The sequence below is a fragment of the Galeopterus variegatus genome, unplaced genomic scaffold, assembly GCF_000696425.1.
Source record: "Galeopterus variegatus unplaced genomic scaffold, G_variegatus-3.0.2 Scaffold59, whole genome shotgun sequence".
NCBI classification, from domain to species: domain Eukaryota; kingdom Metazoa; phylum Chordata; class Mammalia; order Dermoptera; family Cynocephalidae; genus Galeopterus; species Galeopterus variegatus.
The window spans coordinates 985,297-1,004,939 of record NW_007726170.1 but is presented as its reverse complement, the minus strand read 5'-3'; the positions used below and the strand labels follow the sequence as shown (position 1 = coordinate 1,004,939).

The window sequence follows — 19,643 nt, the reverse complement described above, 5'->3', positions numbered from 1 at the left end:
AGAAAAGGGGCTCTAAACACATTTAAATGATTTACTCTAAGGGAAAAATTGTTTTAAAAAGCAATATTTTGAAAAGGCAGCAGCTGTTGGATTCCACCTTATGCTCCCTCCTAATGCATTTAGAGTAACTCTTCAATACTGTGTGAGGTGTCTCCCCCTGCCCCCGCCGCCACCCCCACCACAGAGGTACTCTTCACAGACCAGAAATCCACTCTGCAGCCAACCCATGGCTGGGCTCCAGCTTCTCAAGGGGGCAGAGGAGGCACAAAAGCGCTGACAAGCCCTCACCAGTGGCAATGATGCAGAGAGCCAGAATAAACTCTGAAGCAGCTTCTCACGGTTGAAATGATGAGGCACAAGCTGTTTTCTCACATCCTCTGCCTCTTTAAGGTTACAGTAAACCAGCCTCTGATCCAATTAAAATCCCTATAGTTTATGTTTTCTAAGAGAAAGACAAAGCAAAGATGACCTGTGCTTACTGGGAACATGACCAGCCATGTATGGGTTTGGTTGATAAATGAAGAGTTAAAAAAAAGATTAAAAATTTAAGACATGACTGCCATGAAATTGTTTATTCATGGTAAGGTGTTTCGGGCAGTTACAGCTGTACAACAGTAAATTGTTAACAACTGTTCCCTGAAGAAAAATTTCCATTATAGATCACAGCAGAGTGCAGTGTTGCAGGGAGATCAACGCTCCAGCCAATACAGGATATACTGGATACAAGTCAAGAGGACCTACCCTTTCCTGAAGTCACTTTCCAGAAAAATTGTACTTTGAGGAGGATGACGTTTCCCCTACTTGCTGCATCTAATTAAAATTAAGATAATCAAAAAAATTTCAAATGCACTTTAAATTTGATGTAAGGCATAATTAAAAATCAGATTAAAAAAAAATATCATTAGGGCAGTTGGGTGAAGGCTGGCATACAAGAGAAGGGGAAAAAGTTTAGCTCTCAGAAAACAGGAGGGAAATGGAAGTCTGTCAAAGTTATTATAGGGAGAGGTGTTTTTTCTTTCTTAAAGACCAGAACTTAACAACTTGGAACATCTGTGCCCTTGCCTTTTCCAAGTATGTCAATGTTGAACAGCACTTCTTGTATCAGTCTTCTCCCCAGCAGGAACCAGGCTGGTGAATCAGCAAAATGTCAGTGTCCTCAGAAAGCTGCTACTATTATTTTGAGTTAGCAGGAACAGAAAAAAGAATGAGTGGTGCTTCCAGAAACAAAATAGGTCATTTCTGTATGAAACACAGGGTAACAGGTGACTGTGCAACTCTGTCAGCCGTGTAGCAAATCCCATAGGAAAGACTCAAGATGCACTAAAAGGAATACTGGACAGAAAACCAGTGCCTACTACATATCAGAGTGTCAGCCTCAGCCTCACACTTAGCATTCCAATGTCTGGACCTCAGACTTGTCGCTAGATAAATAAGCAAATAAGACACCAGGCTAAGTCATCTCTAAGGTCTGATGGAATTCTGTAGGTAAACTGAAATGTGGAGTCACAATTAGAACTCTAAAAGTCACTAAATCTGTGAGAACTATTTAGTACCTTGAATAGGGCTAGTCATATACCAGATACCTACTAAAAACTGAATGGTTTACATCCCCCTCAAAATTCATATCTTGAAACATAATCCCCAATATGACAGTGCTAGGAGTTGGGGCCTTGGCAGAGCTCTCATGAAAGGGATTAGTGCCCTTATAAAAAGAGACCCAGTGAGCTCCCTCCCTCTTTCCACCATGTGAGGACACAGTGAGAAAACGGCCATCTAAGAACCAGGAAGCAGGCCCTACCAGACACTGAAACTGATGGTACCTTGATCTTGGACTTCCCAAACTCCAAAAGTGCAAGAAATAAATTTCTTTTAAGGTATTTTGTTACAGCAGCCTAAACAGACTAAGACAACACCCAATATATGTTTACTGACTGATGCTGCTTGAGCATCCAGTACAGCTTATGGTTCCTTAGGGCCTAGCACAGTGCCTGGTATATAATAAGCACTCAAAGCATGTCTACTGAATGAATTCATGAAACCTTATACTGGGCTCACCCAGAAACAAGCTAAATGACTAGGGTTCTCATACAACCCAGAACCCCACAGTGAACCCTGGCAAACACAGTCATCAGTGTGAGGACTGGCATATTGATTTTTAATACTGTCTAACACTACATGAAGCATCAGATATGTCTTAAAATTATACTTCAAGAAGCTTGCATTAAAATTATTCACTGATTTATTTCTATGAAAATTATCAGGCAGGAAAGAACCTAGTCAGACATGCTCTCAGGAGAGAGATTACCAGAAAGATGAAAATAACATGAAGCAGTGGCAAATTCCCCATGAATATCATGCAAGCAGACTAACTACATTTGTCCCTTACCTTTGGAAATCTGGATTCAAACAGAACAACTATTGAAAGAGAATTTGGTTTAATGAATATAACCCCATCTACAGGCACATCAAAAACCTTTTGCAATAAAATCACTGCACATCTGACAGCAAAGAAAAAATATAAAATGGTTTTCAAAGTCATGATTCAGATTCAGTTACAAGTTACATTTACTAAGTTCCTACTATAAATCAGGAACTGAGCTCAACACTTATATGACTCCTTTGATCCTCTGCATAACACTAAAAGGCAAAAGGTATTAACTCTGTTTTGCAGGTGAGAATACCAAGGCATGGAAGGGCACCATATTTCACACAAGAAATGAAGTTAGGAGTCAAACCTAGATTGTTTATGTCTAAAGCTCATTCAACAAATATTAAATGCTATTTATTGCGTTCCCAGCCTTTTCTAAGGAATTGGGAAAATAGCAGTGGACAAAACAAATTCCCCTGTCCTCCTAGTCATCCCAATGTTCTTTCTACCACGGTTCACTGTCTCCTCCAGTCTCAACTCCACTGGGCCGTCTGTTAGCAGAATGATGTCTAAATCAGCAGATCCAAACCTGTCCTTGCCTCCAAATCCAGATCCTGAAAATTAATGCTGTTAATGTATAAACAGATATATCACAATGAATTCTAGTACTAATAAGAGCAAACAGGACATTAAGTATTGCCCAAAATTTGTTAATAGATAACAAAACAGATTTCCAAATGAGTAAAGAGCAGCATGTGTTTCAAGATGGGAGATAATCAGAATGGAAATAGAACACCAGACGTGATAGCACATATCAGCAGAGACAGACAGGAGAAGAAAGTAAATAGCATTTCCCCGCTACGTCAGCTTTCCTACTGAGGACAGATCTGAAAGGATATCTGTATTATCGTGTCCAAGCAACCCGAGAAGTGACTGCACAGCATTCAGCTCCACCAGAAGGTGGTACAGATCTGGCATGGTGGCCACCACGTGCATCTCCTGAATGATGTCATTTAAGTCCAGCTCAGATTCCATGAACCTAGGAGTGGAAAACAAGACAGCATCACTGAAAGGAAAGGGGCACTACCAGCACTAAGGAGCAAACAGCAACACAATCCAGACAAAAAGACAATCTGTCAAAGTGTCTACAACAGACCTACCAAGAAGTACATTCATCCAAACATCATACTTTCACACAATTTCCTTGGGGAAATCCATTTCCTCATTATAAAAATCAATCTTGGATTCAGATCTCATTATAGGGCTCCCCTTACTCTTGCAGTCACAAGCTGCCTTTTAGAGGCTCCCAAAGCATTTTGCAGCATTAAATGATTTGCCCACCAGTCCTGTGGATTAGCTACCATTGCCCCTTGGTGTGGCAATTCACTCTGTTGTCCTGAACATAGTTATCCTACTAATCCAAAAAGGGTTTCTCTTACTTCTCACTTCAGTTCAAGGGCCAATTATTCCTCTCAACCAAAGGAAGATAGTGAGATTCTGCTGCTATCCGAAAATGCCCTCCACCTCCCCATGCCCCGTCCAGTGAGCTGATTAAGAGGCAGGTCCCAAAGTAAAACAGACCTAGTTTCTGGCATCCCGTAATAACCACCATGACTTACACAGCACGATACTTCACTCACATTTCCACACCTGAACCTTTCAACAAACCTATGCCCAGACACTAAGAACAGTACTATTCTGCTTTCACTCTGCATTCCCTCCTCCAGTAACATATAAGAAATGCCCATTAAGCCTCAGATGAACGAGTAGGAAGGTATGTTCTGAGAAGGAAATGAGCTAATCCGTGTAAAGTAATTGAACAATATCCAGTTCAGAGGGATTGAGAGGAAGCAGTGGTTAAACAGACACTGGAACCAGGATGCCTGGGTTTGAACCCAGCTTAGCCACTTAGCCTCTCTATGCTTCAGTTTCTTCACCTGTAAATGAGGACAATATTGCTACCTGTCTCATAGGGCTACTGTAAAGAGTAAATGAGTAAAAACATACAAAGCACTTAGAAAAATGTCTAGCATATGAAAAGCACTACATAAATATTTGTTCTCTTTACTACCACTACAGTTGTTGTTATATGTCTATCTACTCTTCTAGAATGTAAGCTTCTTAAAGACAGTAACTATATCTTTTACCTCCTATATCCACAGATGCCTACTTAATTGGATTGAAGCCACACAGAAAAGAACATAAGCAGGGGCTCTTGAAGTTACATAGGACTCATCAATTTCCAGATGATGAGGGGATGGGTAGATATCACCTCTTCAGAAATCTGGATTCCATAAGGAACAAAATCTAGAGACTACAATTCTTTAAAACATGACCATATTTTAGACAATATTCCTTACCATTATTATTTTTAATCATAACATTTATATATATTTTTTCTGACTACAAAATTTAACTTTTTGTGCAAAACTTGGAAAAGAAACATAAGCCTTCAACATAGTAGACAGAAATTATCCATAATCCTATTAACCAGAAATAACCATTGATAATACTCTGCTATGTTTATATCATTTCGATCAACTTACAGACGTTTTGCCCCCAAAAGTAAACCTATATAATATATAGTTCTATATTCAATTTTTGCTGTTAACATAGGATCAACAATTTCCCTTATCATTAAACATTCTTCTACAGTAGGGAATGCCAATACCTGACAAACTGCTGCTAGTCCTCCTTCTCCCCTGGCAGAATCCCTCACTGACCACAGCATTCTTTCCTGCTGAGCCCAGACTTGGCTTCAGAATCCTCCTCAACATAGTGTTCCAAGAAGAGACTACCAATCAATCACAGAGCAGGCATGGGAGATGAAGCTAATCTGCAATTCCTGTCCTAAATCATAAATTTTATTTTTTTTTTTATTTTTATTTTTTTTTCCTTTTTCGTGTCCGGCAACGGATCACAACCCTCAGTGTTGCGCCCGTACCGGACCGGGACCGGCAACTGGATCACAACCCTCAGTGCTGCGCCCACACCTCGCTCAGCCAGTGAGCGGGAACCGGTCTGTATGTGGGATCCGAACCCTCGGCGGGAGCGCCACTGCGCTCCCAAGCGGCGCACTGTAGCAGTGCGCCACCGGGCCGGCCCCTAAATCATAAATTTTAAATAGCTACATAGTATTCTCTTGTGTAGATGTACCATAATTTATTTAACCAATCCCCTTTTGTAAGACATTTTGATGGTTTCTAATTTTTTCCCCTATAATAAATAACACTTAGATACATGCATTCATTTTTTTATTATTTTTATTTTTATTTTATTTTTTTCCTTTTGTCTTTTTTCGTGACCGGTAACGGGATCGCAACCCTCAGTGTCGCACCTGTACCGCGACGGGCAACGGGATCGCAACCCTCGGTGCCGCGCCCGCACCGCGCTCAACCAGTGAGCGGGGACCAGTCTCTATATGGGATCCGAACCCTCGGCGGGAGCGCCGCCATGCTCCCAAGCGCCGCACTCTACTGAGTGCGCCACCGGGCCGGCCCCATGCATTCATTTTTTTAAAAAAAATCTACATAATAGTGCTTTATTGATAAAAGGTTAAATGGATTAAAAAAATGCTGTGTAAAATAAGTGTTTTCAAAGTACATTTTTATAGCTAGAGATTATCTCTTAGTAAAAGTGTAATTATTTATTAGCAAAAACATACCGTAGTTAGAGTTGGGTAGCAAAACAAAGGGGATTTAGAAGTGTAACAGTGTAGGCCTCCTACCTTGCATACCCATTATTAGGTGGCAGCTTGCCCTAAGTAGTACTTTTTCTATACATGCATTCATAATCATTGCTTTAGGATAAATTCCCAAGAAGAAAAGTGCCCGGTATTGCTCAAAGGAAGTGCCACTGGAACACAGAGCATGGGGTACCAACCTGGTCACAGACAACAGAGAATATTAATTAACTTATCTCTCAGCCTCGGTTTCCTTATCTTCCTAGCTGATTTATAGTGAAGATTAAAAGAGATAATATATATAAAGTGCCTAATAATAAATGGCACATAGTAGGTGCTCGGTAAATCTACATATCCTCAAACTTGGTATGCTATAACAAAGACAATTTTCTTCTGTTTTTTTGCAGAAAAACTACAGCCTACTCATTTAAAGCATACACTACTATTTGCAGAGGGCTGTCTTTAGGGATTATGCATACCTTCAGCAACAGATGATGACTCATAGCTGGTGGAAAGGATCAAGTGAGAGGCGATGGGAAAGCAATAGAGCAACATATTAAAACATTAACCAAGACTGAGATGGTGGGATCACAGATTCCATCTGATATGGCAGAGAATATTCTCCTAGCCTGCCCATGTATATTTCTTTCAGACCAGCAGGATGTTCTCCTTCAACCACAAGACTGAATATTAGCAAGTAACCAGCAAAGTTCAAACATACCAGAAAAGCAACAGAAACCGATAAGTCCTAAATACAACCACAAAACCAGAAATCACTGCTGAGGTAACATGATGTTCCCTCCAACCAACTAAATCAGCAGTTCTCAAGGTGTGGCCCTTGGATGCCAGAACATGGGGGTGGGGGTTTGGGGGGGGGTTGGAGATCCTTTCAGGGGTCCATAAGATCAAAATTATTATTTTTTTTTTTAAAAAAGATGACCGGTAAGGGGATCTTAACCCTTGACTTGGTGTTGTCAGCACCACGCTCACCTAGGGAGCAAACCGGCCATCCCTATATGGGATCCGAACCCGTGGCCCTGGTGTTATCAGCACCGCACTCTCCCGAGTGAGCCACAGGCCGGCCCCCAGATCAAAATTATTTTATAATAATTCTAAGACATGATTTGCCTTTTTCACTCTCATTATCTCAGGAGTGTACAGTGGAGTTTTCCAGAGGGCTACACAACATGTGGTGATATCATTGCTTTGATGGCTAATGGAATGTGTGTCTGCATATTCTTGTGTTTTCTAGAATTTTCTAAGAAAGCAGTTGGGATACTCAATAATTTCAGAGTGCAAAGGGGTCATGTGATCAAAAAGCTAGAGAATCACTAAACTAATAATTCTGTCCCTGCAAAAATGAACAGAAGAAATATTAAATGACTTGCACACTCTACTCAATGTGATTATGGGAGAAAGATCACACAGTGCAAAGTGAAGGCTGCATAAGGAAAATTGTCAATTGAATCTGAAATGCAGACAAATGAAGAGAGGCATTTTCGGGTATGCGATCAAAATGACTATTGCATATATGGGAAAACAAATTTGAATGTTTCTGATCTCAACCGTAAAGTTTCATTCAAATATACTCTAGCAATTTTCATCTTAATTGCACCTTGCTGGTGTAAAGAATCATGAAAGATACTGCACCAGCAAGAATTCAAGAACTCAAGGTTAAAACACAATGTAGTTTCCTAACTGCTTCATGACATGAAAAAAAAAAGTTCTTCATGCATAATTTCAATTTTCACATGCTCAAATTTAAAAACTAAAATAGTATATACATTTTGTCTGAATGGAAAACATCGCTGATTTTTTAAAAAATAAAATAACATTTTCTTAAAACCAGTTTATGAATTATAACACTAGAGCACTTGTCGTACCTGAGCTGTAGATGGTGTACATAACCAGAAGAAGCTCTAAATTGACAGAAGTATACTTTCCAAGTGGGCAAAGGCAGTACTGCTATACCAAGAAGTAAATTGGATTTCTTAAATTTCCAGAGTTAACCTACAGCATATTCTTCAATCTGGGAATTCAACATTTAGGTATCTATCCTATTGAAATACATATACACAAAGACACATGTAGAAGGAGGTTCATTGCAGCATTGTTCGTAAAAGCCGATATTTAAAATAACCAAATGTCTATTGGTACAAAAATAATTAAATAAATCACAGCATTTCCAAACCATGAAATACTATGCACCAGTTAAAAAAAGGTAGATATGCATGTAGAGCTGTCCCTTGGTATCCACAGGGGTTCAGTTCCAGGACCCCCCAGGATACCAAATCCACAGATGCTCAAGTGCCTTATATAAAATGGCATAGTATTTGCATATAACCTATGTATATCCTCCCACATATGCTAAATCATCTCTGGATTACTTATAATACCAAATGCAATATTAATGCTATGTAAATGATTGTTATACTGTATTTTTTCAATTTGTATTTTTTTTTCCAAATATTTCAATGCCCAGTTGGTTGAAGCTATGGATGTGGAACCCACGGATACTGATGGCTGACTGTACTAAAAGGGAAAGATCTCCTGTTATGTGACCCAAAAAATCAAGGTACAGAATGTGTACAGTATGATTTATGTAGAAAAAAAAATATTTGCACATTTACATATATATGTAAATAAGTATGCAGAAAAAATCTAAAAGGATATTCACAGAACCGTTCCTAGGGTTACCTCTACGTAGGAGAACAAAAGGGGGTCACTGCAGTGAAGGAGAACTTTCATTTTTTATTCTATTTATGCACTGCTGGTATTTTTTACAATGACAATCTATTCATGTATTACTTAAGCAATTGAACGCACACACACAGAGTGTGGTATGACAAATGTCACTGTATGGTGGAGGTCAGCACAAAACCTGAACACCGATCTAGCTACTTCTACTATCAAAGAGGGGGCCCTAGGTCCAGTAACTAGGTTCTCCCCCTCCACCTCCTCATCCCCAATACAGGGAGAATATGGTGGACTTCACTGGGTGGCCATGAAGACTCTGTGCCCTTTGACACCTCTGTGCCCTTGTTCATGCCCTTCACATTGCCTGGCATACCTTTCTGTGTTGTTTTCTGCCTAATAAAATCAAAATCATTCTTCAAGACCCAGCTCAAATACCACCTTTTCTGTGACGCTCTCAATAGCCCCCAACTTTTCATTTTTGGTTTCTTCACCTATGCTCCCACAGCATTCTGCTTATATCTCTTCTAAAGTATATATTTCCTTCTACCTTGCATTTATAGACAGTCTCCCTAGTAACCTATAAATTTGAACACAAAGACTGTACTTTTCAACACTTAATTGCCTAGGGGCCTTGAGCACATTTTCATTAAAAGCATATGTCTTGGTAAGAGGAAAGACAGGGAGAGAAAGAGAGATTTGAACATTAAAAAATCTGTATAAATATGAAAAGTCCTTTAGTTAGGATTCAAGATTGACTAGAAGATATCAGATCCCTCATTATAGCATTTCACAGTGCACTGGGACCAGTGTAGTAGCAATCATATTAACTACCATTTTAGAGCACCTACTGAGAGCTAAAAACACTTGCCATTATTCTCATTTAATCTTCACAAGGTTTTATTTCCTTATGCAGATGAGACAAGAAAGGCTAAGAAAGGGGAAGTGACTTATTCAAGGTCATGTGGGAGTCACACCCAATTTGTCTCACCCCAAAGCTTTTGACATTTTCTCAGCAGTAAAGCTATCACTAATGACAGCCATGCTCAGCTTTCTTTGGGCACTGACAAGAATAAAACAGAAGAGTTAACACAGCAGACGTGATCTTTAGAAGGGCCTGCTTGCAAAGCTGGCCCTAGGCCGGCAGCTGGGAACTTAGCTTTTGAAAAGTTCCTTAAGTGATAGGGTTGCTTTTCCAGCCTGGGCACTGAACAGCTGCTTTCCTTCTATGAGTCTAGAATTTTGGTAGTTGTTACCAGCAAAGAATGGCTATATGACCAGTCCCCAATAAAAACCGTGGATTCAGTCTCAAACGGGCTTCCCTGGACAGAAACTCTTGACACGTTTTGATGCGTTTCACTGCTAGAAAAGAAGCATGTCTTTCTCCCTCCCAGTAGAATGGAGAAAACATAGGAAGCCTGTACATGAATTTCTCCAGACTCCACCTGATGTATCTTTTTCCCTTGCTGATTTTGCTGTGTACCCTTTCTCTGAAATAAGCCATAGCCCCGAGTACCACTGACTGAGTCCTGTGAGTCCTTCTAGTAATTTCTCAAACATGAAGATTGTCCTCAGACTCCTTACCCAAATCACAAAAGCCAAAGGAAACAAAATAAACAAAACAAAATTAGCAAACAGAACACCACAGAAGAGAAAGGGTATCCACAAAACAGATCCTTACTTCTCTGGATTGTCTGGAAACTTGATCCGCAATTCCTGGTTTTTGTATGATCTCTTTTCAAATGTGAGGATCATTTTCTTCACTGAGCTTTCGTCCAGTGGTTCTTCCTGGTACAAAGGGACGAATGCAAAAAGTTCAGTCCACAGGGATTTTGCATTCACTGTCACCACTTTTTCCTGTGGCTCTTATGCTCCACCTCACTCTGCCATTGACCTTCCTGCGTTAAATGTCAGTACACACTTTTTCTCCCCCACCACAATGAGGGGTATGCTTCTGTTTCACTCTGGGTGTCTCACATAATGCCCAATATCTATAACACAGGAAATTCAGTTTCAGGCATTAAAGACTCACTCATTCATCAAATATATTTCTTGAGCACACTATATGGCAAGGAGTAAGCAACAATATTAGATAACATTATGTAATATTTATCTTGTCCTTTTTCTTTGTTGTACAGGTCAAGATAAGAGTCAGAGGTTTAAAAGAACTTGTTCAAGATCAAACCCCCAGTCAGTGACAGTGGCCCTTAATCTTTTCTTCATACCAGGGATTGGCAAACTACAGTCCACAGGCCAAATCCAACCCACTGCCTATTTCTGCACAGCGCATAAGCTAAGAAAGGTTGTTAATGAGCTATAGTCATTGCCTTGCATTTCTTACACATTATCGTGTCGGTCTTCACTAGATGCAGAAAACGGATTCAGAAAGGTACTTGGAATCCTTACGTAGCATCAAAAATTTAGTAATCTTATGCAAAGGAAGCACTAAAAAAACTAGTAGACCATACAGAATTTTCCTATTTCATACACTGGAATAATACCTACAAAGGTACATAAAATGAATATCTGAAAATTAAATCATTTTCCCAAAAAAATCTACGCTAAAATTTAAGAAATGTTTTATCTTCAGTTTACTTTCCAATTTAAATTAATGTGCTGCAATGCACCTTGCCTCTCTAACGCTCTCCCAACTCCCAGCTTCATAGCTTTGTAGTCATTGACCATAACTCACACCTAAACGCAATAAAGAAACTGCTATTAAGAGAACCTGAAAGATATCCTTTTGGAAAGCACTGAATCATCCTATAATTTTGTAAGGAGTCAAAAATGTTAGCTATTATTTTATTTTTAAATTTCTATTTTCATATGTAGGGTTTTATGTGTGAGAAACCTATAAATTTGTTTTGGGCATGACACATTTCTTAGACTATATCAATAACTCCTGGATCCTGAGGTACTCTATGGGCTCCCACCTCCTCCCCAGGGTCCACAGCTTAGAGATTCCCCAATATGGTAAAAACTGAAGTCAGTGTCCTGGCTTAGTCAGGACTCAGAGCCTAGCTTCACTACTTACTAGCCACGTGGCAACATTACGTTGCTGAATATTTTCCTCAAACCCTCACCAAGACCAGCTGATTCCACCTCTTAAGTCTTTCCTAAATTCACCCACTTGTCACTTAGAATAAAATACCAAATCCTTCACATGATCTATATAAGGAAACTCTGGAAGCACCTGGCCCAGATAATCTCTCCAACCCCAAACTGTGGCAAATGCCCCTGTTGCTGGCCCATGTCTACTTGTTCACTGAAACTCTTCCAGTGCCTGGCACACAACAGGGACCCAGTGAGGATCTGTTGGAGGGAGGAAGGAAGGGAGGAGTGAATGAAAATGCTACCTATATTTTTCAAGGTTATAGAGGTGACCTAAAGAAATGATGTCCATAAAACTGTTTTGTAAGCTATATCAATGTAAGCTGTTACTGTTATTATTAGCAGTAGGCACAATGTACCCAACATACCAGTAGGATTTAACTAAAATAATCGAAATTTCTAGGAAAGGGTTAAATCACTTTCAACAATCTCAATATCCACTGCTTTTCTTTCCCTTGGCTAACATCTTGCCCACCCTGTAGAAAAACATTAGTGTTAATACAGTTCTCATAGGATTTCCAGAGTCCTAGCCTCTCCAGAGTTTGGCCTTCCTTCCTTTAATTTCTCTCTAACACTGAGGGAAAACTGAATTATCAGTCTTAGTCATCGGTCACAGCAGTATCTCCAATAGCTCAACGTCAGAAACCAGAGGGAGATTTCAGGAAGATGAATGTTGGTGATGTAGCACAAAAAGGACAATAATATTTTACAAGTTCACGTGACTTTACAGGGGCAAACATCACTTGTTTTTCATCAAATGGGACTTTGGTGGCAGTGAGAAAATAACTCCTGGACTTGTAGCCTTCCATGTGTCATTTTTACAAAGTGATCTCTTTTTCCCCTGTCCCTTAACAGAAGGGCTGGTCCCACATCACATTTCTGACTCCCAGGCTAGAAACCACTTACCCATGACAGGTCCTATCCTAATCCTCCAGTACCAGCCTTGCCGTACCCGGGAATTACACCTGCCAATTAACTGCTGTTGCAGGGCTAACAGATTGAGCAGAAGCTGATAGGGAGAGAAGGAGGGAGGCTGTACTACACATACTGTTTGTCTAAGCCCTGGCAAGGCTGCTGCCCTCAGAAAGGAAATTCAGAAATGCAGGACTGTCTCCCATTAGATTTTCAAAGTGTCATCATCTTTTAGGGGCAGGCCCCCAAATTAGCACTAGTACAATTCCTAATGAGGAGAGAGCTATTGTCATAACACAGTAAAGACCTTTTTAGAATATGAATCAATTTTTTTTTCTTCTCAGATTCACACTCCAGCCTCATTTTTTAAATCCAAACTTAGCATCGTGTCTTTGAAGGAACCAAAAAACAGCTGGCTCTTAAGAATCTATTTCCATAATTCATATTGAACAAAATGCCAGAGTAAAATACCATACAAGTTAACGCTTAAGGATTTAAAAATACACAAAGGCAAGGTCATTTTGTTTTTAATCACTGATATTTAACCTCTGCTCTTTTCAGCTTCATTCATTTATTCATTCAATAAATATTTATTAAGGGCCTACCAAGAGCTCGGTATTGCTCTGAGTGCCAGAGATATAGCTGTGAACAAAACAGAGCCAGTCCCTGTTTTCATGGGAAGTTGGGGAAGAGGACAACAAATGAGTAAAAGAAGCAAACAGGAATTTCAAATCATGATACGTGCTGTGAAGACAATATACAGAATAAAGTAATAAGAGAACAAGAGAATGGCTTGCAGGGCTACCTCCAAGATAGGAAAAGACTTCTTGAGGGAGGAAACATCCGAACTGATATCAGAATGAGAAGAAACCAGCCATGCAAAGCATTAAGGGAAGAAGAGCATTCCAAGCGAGGGCACAGAAGCAAAAAGCTCCATGGCAGGAATGACTGCAAAGTCCCCAAAGCATCTTAAAGAACACCAAATAGAAAGTCCTCTCCTTCTTTAAACTATATTTTCAGTCACACTTAAATCCTAATCCCATAGCACCCCCTTGAACTTCTCCACTTTTTTGTTGCTTTGCTAATGCCATTTCCTCTGCCCCCAAATCCCTTCTTCCACTTGTTTACTAAATTCAACTCCTCTTTCAAAGACTATTAACTGTATTCAAAAATGCAAGTGCCTTCTGTGTGTCCTCAGTATGGTCTAGGAAGCCTTCCCCGACCCTCCCCAATCAACAATAGTGCCTTCCTCTCTGTTCCCACAGTTCAGTGCTTGGGTCTCAATTATAGCACATAATCTAGAATAATTTAAAAACTCTATCTGTAATGTTTTTTACACTTTGCAAAATGTTCTCCTGACTCTATCATCCCTCTTAACCTTCACATCAACACTATAAGGATTCTCAACCCCATTTTATAGATGAAGATGGGAATCTCAGAGAAGTATCTGGTCCAAAATTACACTCTACAGACACCATGTCCAGGCCACACCTCGGCTCCCATCCCTCCCCGCTGCATTACCTCTTCCTCTTCCTCCTCACCCTCTCGGTCGATAATCTGAAGCAGCCTTTTTTTGTCATCATCTGCTTCCTCCACCACAGTCATTTCCTCTTCCCGATGGCGGCCACGTTCTCGAGCTCCAACTTGTTTCCGGCGCATTTTCAGCTCCTCCTCTTCGTCATCCCGGGGACGTTTTGTGCCCCTGTTGGGCTGAGAAAGAGAGAAAGGAAATACAGGATTTTAGAACTGGAAAAATGTAGAAAGGCATAGACAGAATATGCTAAAAGCATTCAAGAATTCTCTGACCAAAAAGCACCAAAGCACACAATCACGCCCACGACATGGAGTAAAGTTCTCTGTGGTCATTTTTCAGACCTTTAGCAATTCTATAAATACACTACCAAAGTCTGCTTTTTTTTTTTCAATAGAATTTTTTCTTAGTATGGAGTTTTACCACTTCACAAAAGTTCCTAGATATACAAAAACTGCAAGGAACAAATCCACCTTGAGATGGGGACACTGGGTTAGGCTCACTTACTAGAGATAAAACCCCCACTATTAACCCCCTTAGCACATGGTTTTAATCACGTCTAAGAAAGATTACAAAGCCTTTTTTACTGCCACTCAAGTAGTTCAAACAGAGAATATATAACTTCCAAAGGTCTAATGCACTCCAAATTCAATTTCATTTTTTTCTTTTATTTTTTATATAATTTTATTTTACTTGTCAATATACATTGTAGTTGACTTTCATGCCCCTTTACCCGTTTCTCTCCCACTTTCCCTCCGCCCTACATCATATCTGTTCACTTGACTTAAACTGTTCAAGGAATTTTTGTGGTTATTTTGTCTTCTCCCCACTCCCTGATTTGTGTGTTTATTTATTTTTAGCTCCCACAAATAAGTGAGAACATGTGGTACGTCTTTCTGTGCCTGACTTGTTTCACTTAATATAAATTTCTCTAGGTCCATCCATGTTGTTGTGAATGGTAGTATTTCGTTCTTTTTTATAGCTGAGTAGTAGTCCAATGTGTAGAGGTATCACAGTTTCCTTATCCACTCATTAGATGATGGACATTTGGGCTGGTTCCAATTCTTGGCTATTGTAAATAGAGCTGCGATAAATATTGGAGTACAGGCATCCCTTCGGCATGATGATTTCCATTCCTCTGGGTATATGCCCAACAGTGGAATAGCTGGGTCATATGGTAGATCTATCTGTAATTGTTTGAGAAAACTCCACACCATTTTCCGTAAAGGCTGCACCATTTTGCAGCCCCACCAACAGTGTATGAGAGTTCCTTTTTCTCCGCAACCTCTCCAGCACTTATCCTTCTCAGTCTTTTGGATGTTAACCATCCTAACTGGAGTGAGACGGTATCTCAAAGTGGTCTTGATTTGCATTTCCCAGATGCTGAGTGAGGTTGAGCATTTTTTCATGTGTCTGTTGGTCATACATATATCTTCCTTTGAGAAATGCTATTCAGCTCCTTTGCCCATTTTTTAAGTAGGTTTTTTGTTTTTTTGCTGTAAAGTTGTTTGAGTTCCTTGTATATTCTGGATATTAATCCTTTATCAGATGTATATTTTGCAAATGTTTTCTCCCACTCTGTTGGTTGTCTTTTTTTTTTTTTTTTTTGTCCTTTTTAAGACTGGCCGCACCGCGCTCAGCCAGTGAGCGCTGTGAGCGCACCAGTCATCCCTATATAGGATCTGAACCCGCAGCGGGAGCGCTGCTGCACTCCCAGCGCCGCACTCTCCCGAGTGCGCCACGGGCTCGGCCCTGTTGGTTGTCTTTTTACTGGTGATTGTTTATTTTGCTGTGCAGAAGCTTTTTAGTTTGATATAATCCCATTTGTTTATTTTTCCTATAGTTGCCTCTGCTTTTTGGGTCCTGTTTATGAAGTCTGTACCCACTCCTACTTCCTAGAGTATTCCCCCTATGTTTTCTTTAAGAAGTTTTATTGTTTCAGGATGTATATTTAATTCTTTAATCCATTTTGAGTTGATTTTGGTATATGGTGAAAGGTACGGGTCTAGTTTCATTCTCCTACATATGAGTATCCAATTTCCCCAGCACCACTTGTTGAAAAGGGAGTCTCTTCCCAATATGAAGATTTGCTGCCTTTGTCAAAGATCAGATGGCTGTAGGTGTACGGATTGATTTCTGGGTTCTCTATTCTATTCCACTGATCCATGTGTCTATTTTTATGCCACTACCATGCTGTTTTGGTTATTATAGCTTTGTAATATAGTTTAAAGTCAGGTAGTGTTATGCCTCCAGCTTTATCTTTTTTGCCCAGGATTGCTTTGGCTATGCATGGTCTTTTGTTGTTCCATATAAAAGTCTGGATAGCTTTTTGCATCTCAGAGAAAAATGTCATTGGAATTTTGATGGGAATTGCATTGAATTTGTAGATCACTTTGGGTAATACAGACATTTTCACAATGTTAATTCTTCCAACCCAAGCGCAAGGGATATCTTTCCATCTTCTTGTGTCCTCTTTAATTTCTCTCAACAGTGGTTTTTACTTCTCTTCATAGAGATTTTCACATCCTTGGTCAGCTTTATTCCTAAGTATTTTACTCCTAAGTATTTTATGTTTTTGGTGGCTACTGTAAATGGGCAAACTTTCTTGATTTCTTTTTCTGCATGTTCACTGTTGGAGTACAGAAATGCTACTGATTTTTGTGTGTTGATTTTGTATCTTGTAACGTTGCTGAAATCATTTATCAACTCTAGGAGTTTTTTTTTATAGAGGCTTTAGGCTGTTCAATATACAGAATCATATCATCCGCAAACAGGGAAAGCTTGACTTCATCCTTTCCAATCTGTATGCCCTTTATTTCCTCCTCTTCTCTGATTGCTCTGGCTAGTACTTCCAACACTATGTTGAATAGGAGTGGTGAGAGTCGGCTTGTCTAGCTCCTGTTTTTAAAGATGATATTGTCAGTGGGCTTATCATATATGGCTTTAATTATGTTGAAATACTTTCCATCTATGCCTAACTTGTAGAGAATCTTTATCATGAAAGAATGTTGAACCTTGTCGAATGCTTTTTCAGCATCTATAGAGATGACCATATGGTTTTTGTTTTTGCTTTTATTGATGTGGTGTATCACATTTATTGATTTGCATATGTTGAACCAACCTTGCATCCCTGGGATGAATCCCACTTGATCATGGTGTATAATTTTGTGTATGTATTGCTGTATTCTGTTAGCTAGTATTTTATTGAGGATTTTTGCATCTATATTCATCAAAGATATTGGCCTGTAGTTTTCTACTTTTGATTCATCTTTGTCTGCTTTTGGTATCAGGGTGATGTTTGCCTCATAGAATTAGTTTGAGAGAATGGCCTCTGGATCAATCTTTTGGAACAGTTTGTAGAGAATTGGTATCAGTTCCTCTTCGAAGGTTTGGTAGAACTCTGCATTGAACCCATCCAGTCCTGGGCTTTTCTTTGTTGGGAGCCTTCTGATAACAGCTTCAATCTCTTTTATTGTTATTGGTCTGTTCAGGTTTTCTATATCTTCCTGGCTAAGTTTTGGTAGTTTGTATGCATCCAGAAATTTATCCACTTCCTCCAGATTTTCAAATTTGTTGGCATATAGTTGTTTATAGTACTCTCTAATGATTCCTTGTATTTCTGAGGTGTCAGCTGTAATATCACCTTTTTCATTTCTAACTTTTGTTATTTGGGTCTTCTCTCTTCATCTTGCTAAAGGTTTGTTGATTTTATTTATCTTTTCAAAAAACCAACTTTTTGTTTCACTGATCATTTGTATTGGTTTTCAGGTTTCTATCTCATTTAATTCTGCTCTGATCTTGATTATTTCTTTCCATCTACTAACTTTAGGTTTGGATTGTTCTTGTTTTTCTAGAACTTTATGGTGAAGTATTAGGTTCTTTATTTGCCATCTTTCCATTCTTCTGAAGTAAGCATTTAATGTGATAAATTTCACCTTTAATACTGCTTTTGCAGTATCCCACAGGTTTTGGTATGATATGTCATCATGGTCATTAGTTTCAAGAAATTTTTTGATTTCCTGTTTAATTTCTTCTTGGACCCATATGTCATTAAGTAGAATGTTGTTTAATTTCCATGTGTTTGTATAGTTTCCAGAGTTTCTTTTATTATTGGTTTCCAATTTTAATCCATTGTGATTGGAAAAAATACATGGAATAATTCCAATTTTTTTGAATTTGTTGAGACTTGCTTTGTGACCTAAAATGTGGTCTATACTGGAGATTGTTCCATGTGCTGATGAGAAGAATGAATATTCTGAGGTTGTTGGATGGAATGTTCTATAGATATCTGCCAAGTCCAATTGGTCTAAAGTATTGTTTACATCTTGGGTTTCTCTATTGATTTTTTGCCTAGATGATCTGTCCAATGATGGGAGTGGGGTGTTCAGGTCCCCTGCTATTATGGTGCTAGTATCTATCTCTTTCTTTAGATCTACAAGTGTTTGCTGTGTAAATATAGCTGCTCCAACATTGGGTGCATATATATTTATGACTGTTATGTCTTCTTGATGGATAGATCCTTTTATCATTATATAGTGGCCTTCTTTATCTCTTTTTATGGTTTTTGCTTTAAAGTCTATTTTATCTGATATAAGAAAAGCTACTCCAGATTGTTTTTCATTTCTATTTGCATGATATATCATTTTCCATCCTTTCACTCGTAGTCTATTGTGTCTTTACAGGTCAAGTAAGTCTCTTGAAGACAGTACATTGTTGGGTCCATCTTTTTAATCCAGTCAGTCAATCTGTGTCTTTTGAATGGGGAATTTAACCCCTTTACATTTAGAGTTATTATTGAAAGGTGTTGACTTACACCTAGCATTTTACTGATTTTTGTTCAGATGTCTTAAGTATCTTTTGTTCCTTCCTGTTTAATTTTCTGTTTGTCTTCTGTATTTGTTGGTTTCTTGGGGTAATAGATAAACTATTCTTTTTCTCTTTTCTTGGTATTTTTGTTTTGCTGGTAGGTATTGTTCTTTCTTGAGTATTCATGGCAGTGATAGTTGTTTTTGTGGTATCAAACTCAGCACTTCCTTGAGAATTTCTTGTAGGGCTGGTTGTGTGGTAGTGAACTCCCACAGTTTTTGTTTGTCTGAGAAATTCCGGCCCGGTGGCGCACTGCTACAGTGCGCCGCTTGGGAAGTGCGGTGGCGCTCCCGCCGAGGGTTCGGATCCCACATACAGACCGGCCGCTCACTGGCTGAGCGGGGGCAACACCGAGGGTTGCAATCCTGTTGCCAGTCCCGGCCGGGTACGGGCGCGACACTGGGGGTTGCAATCCGTTGCCGGTCCCGAAAAAAGAAAAAAAAAAAAAAAAAAAAAAAAAAAAAGAAAAGAAATATACT

General features: G+C 39.3%; 1 protein-coding gene across 1 annotated transcript in view; it reads right to left on the bottom strand.

The window, feature by feature from the left end:
• CTNNBL1 (catenin, beta like 1) overlaps positions 1 to 19,643 on the bottom strand; it is a 169,271-nt gene that overhangs the window by 112,619 nt on the left and 37,009 nt on the right. Inside the window, exons 2-4 of the mRNA XM_008575535.1 lie at positions 14,289 to 14,477; positions 10,426 to 10,532; positions 3,268 to 3,407 (exon numbers count right to left, since the gene is read on the bottom strand). Of these exons, the coding sequence (XP_008573757.1) occupies positions 3,268 to 3,407; positions 10,426 to 10,532; positions 14,289 to 14,477 (436 nt within the window). The remainder of the gene's footprint in view (positions 1 to 3,267; positions 3,408 to 10,425; positions 10,533 to 14,288; positions 14,478 to 19,643) is intronic.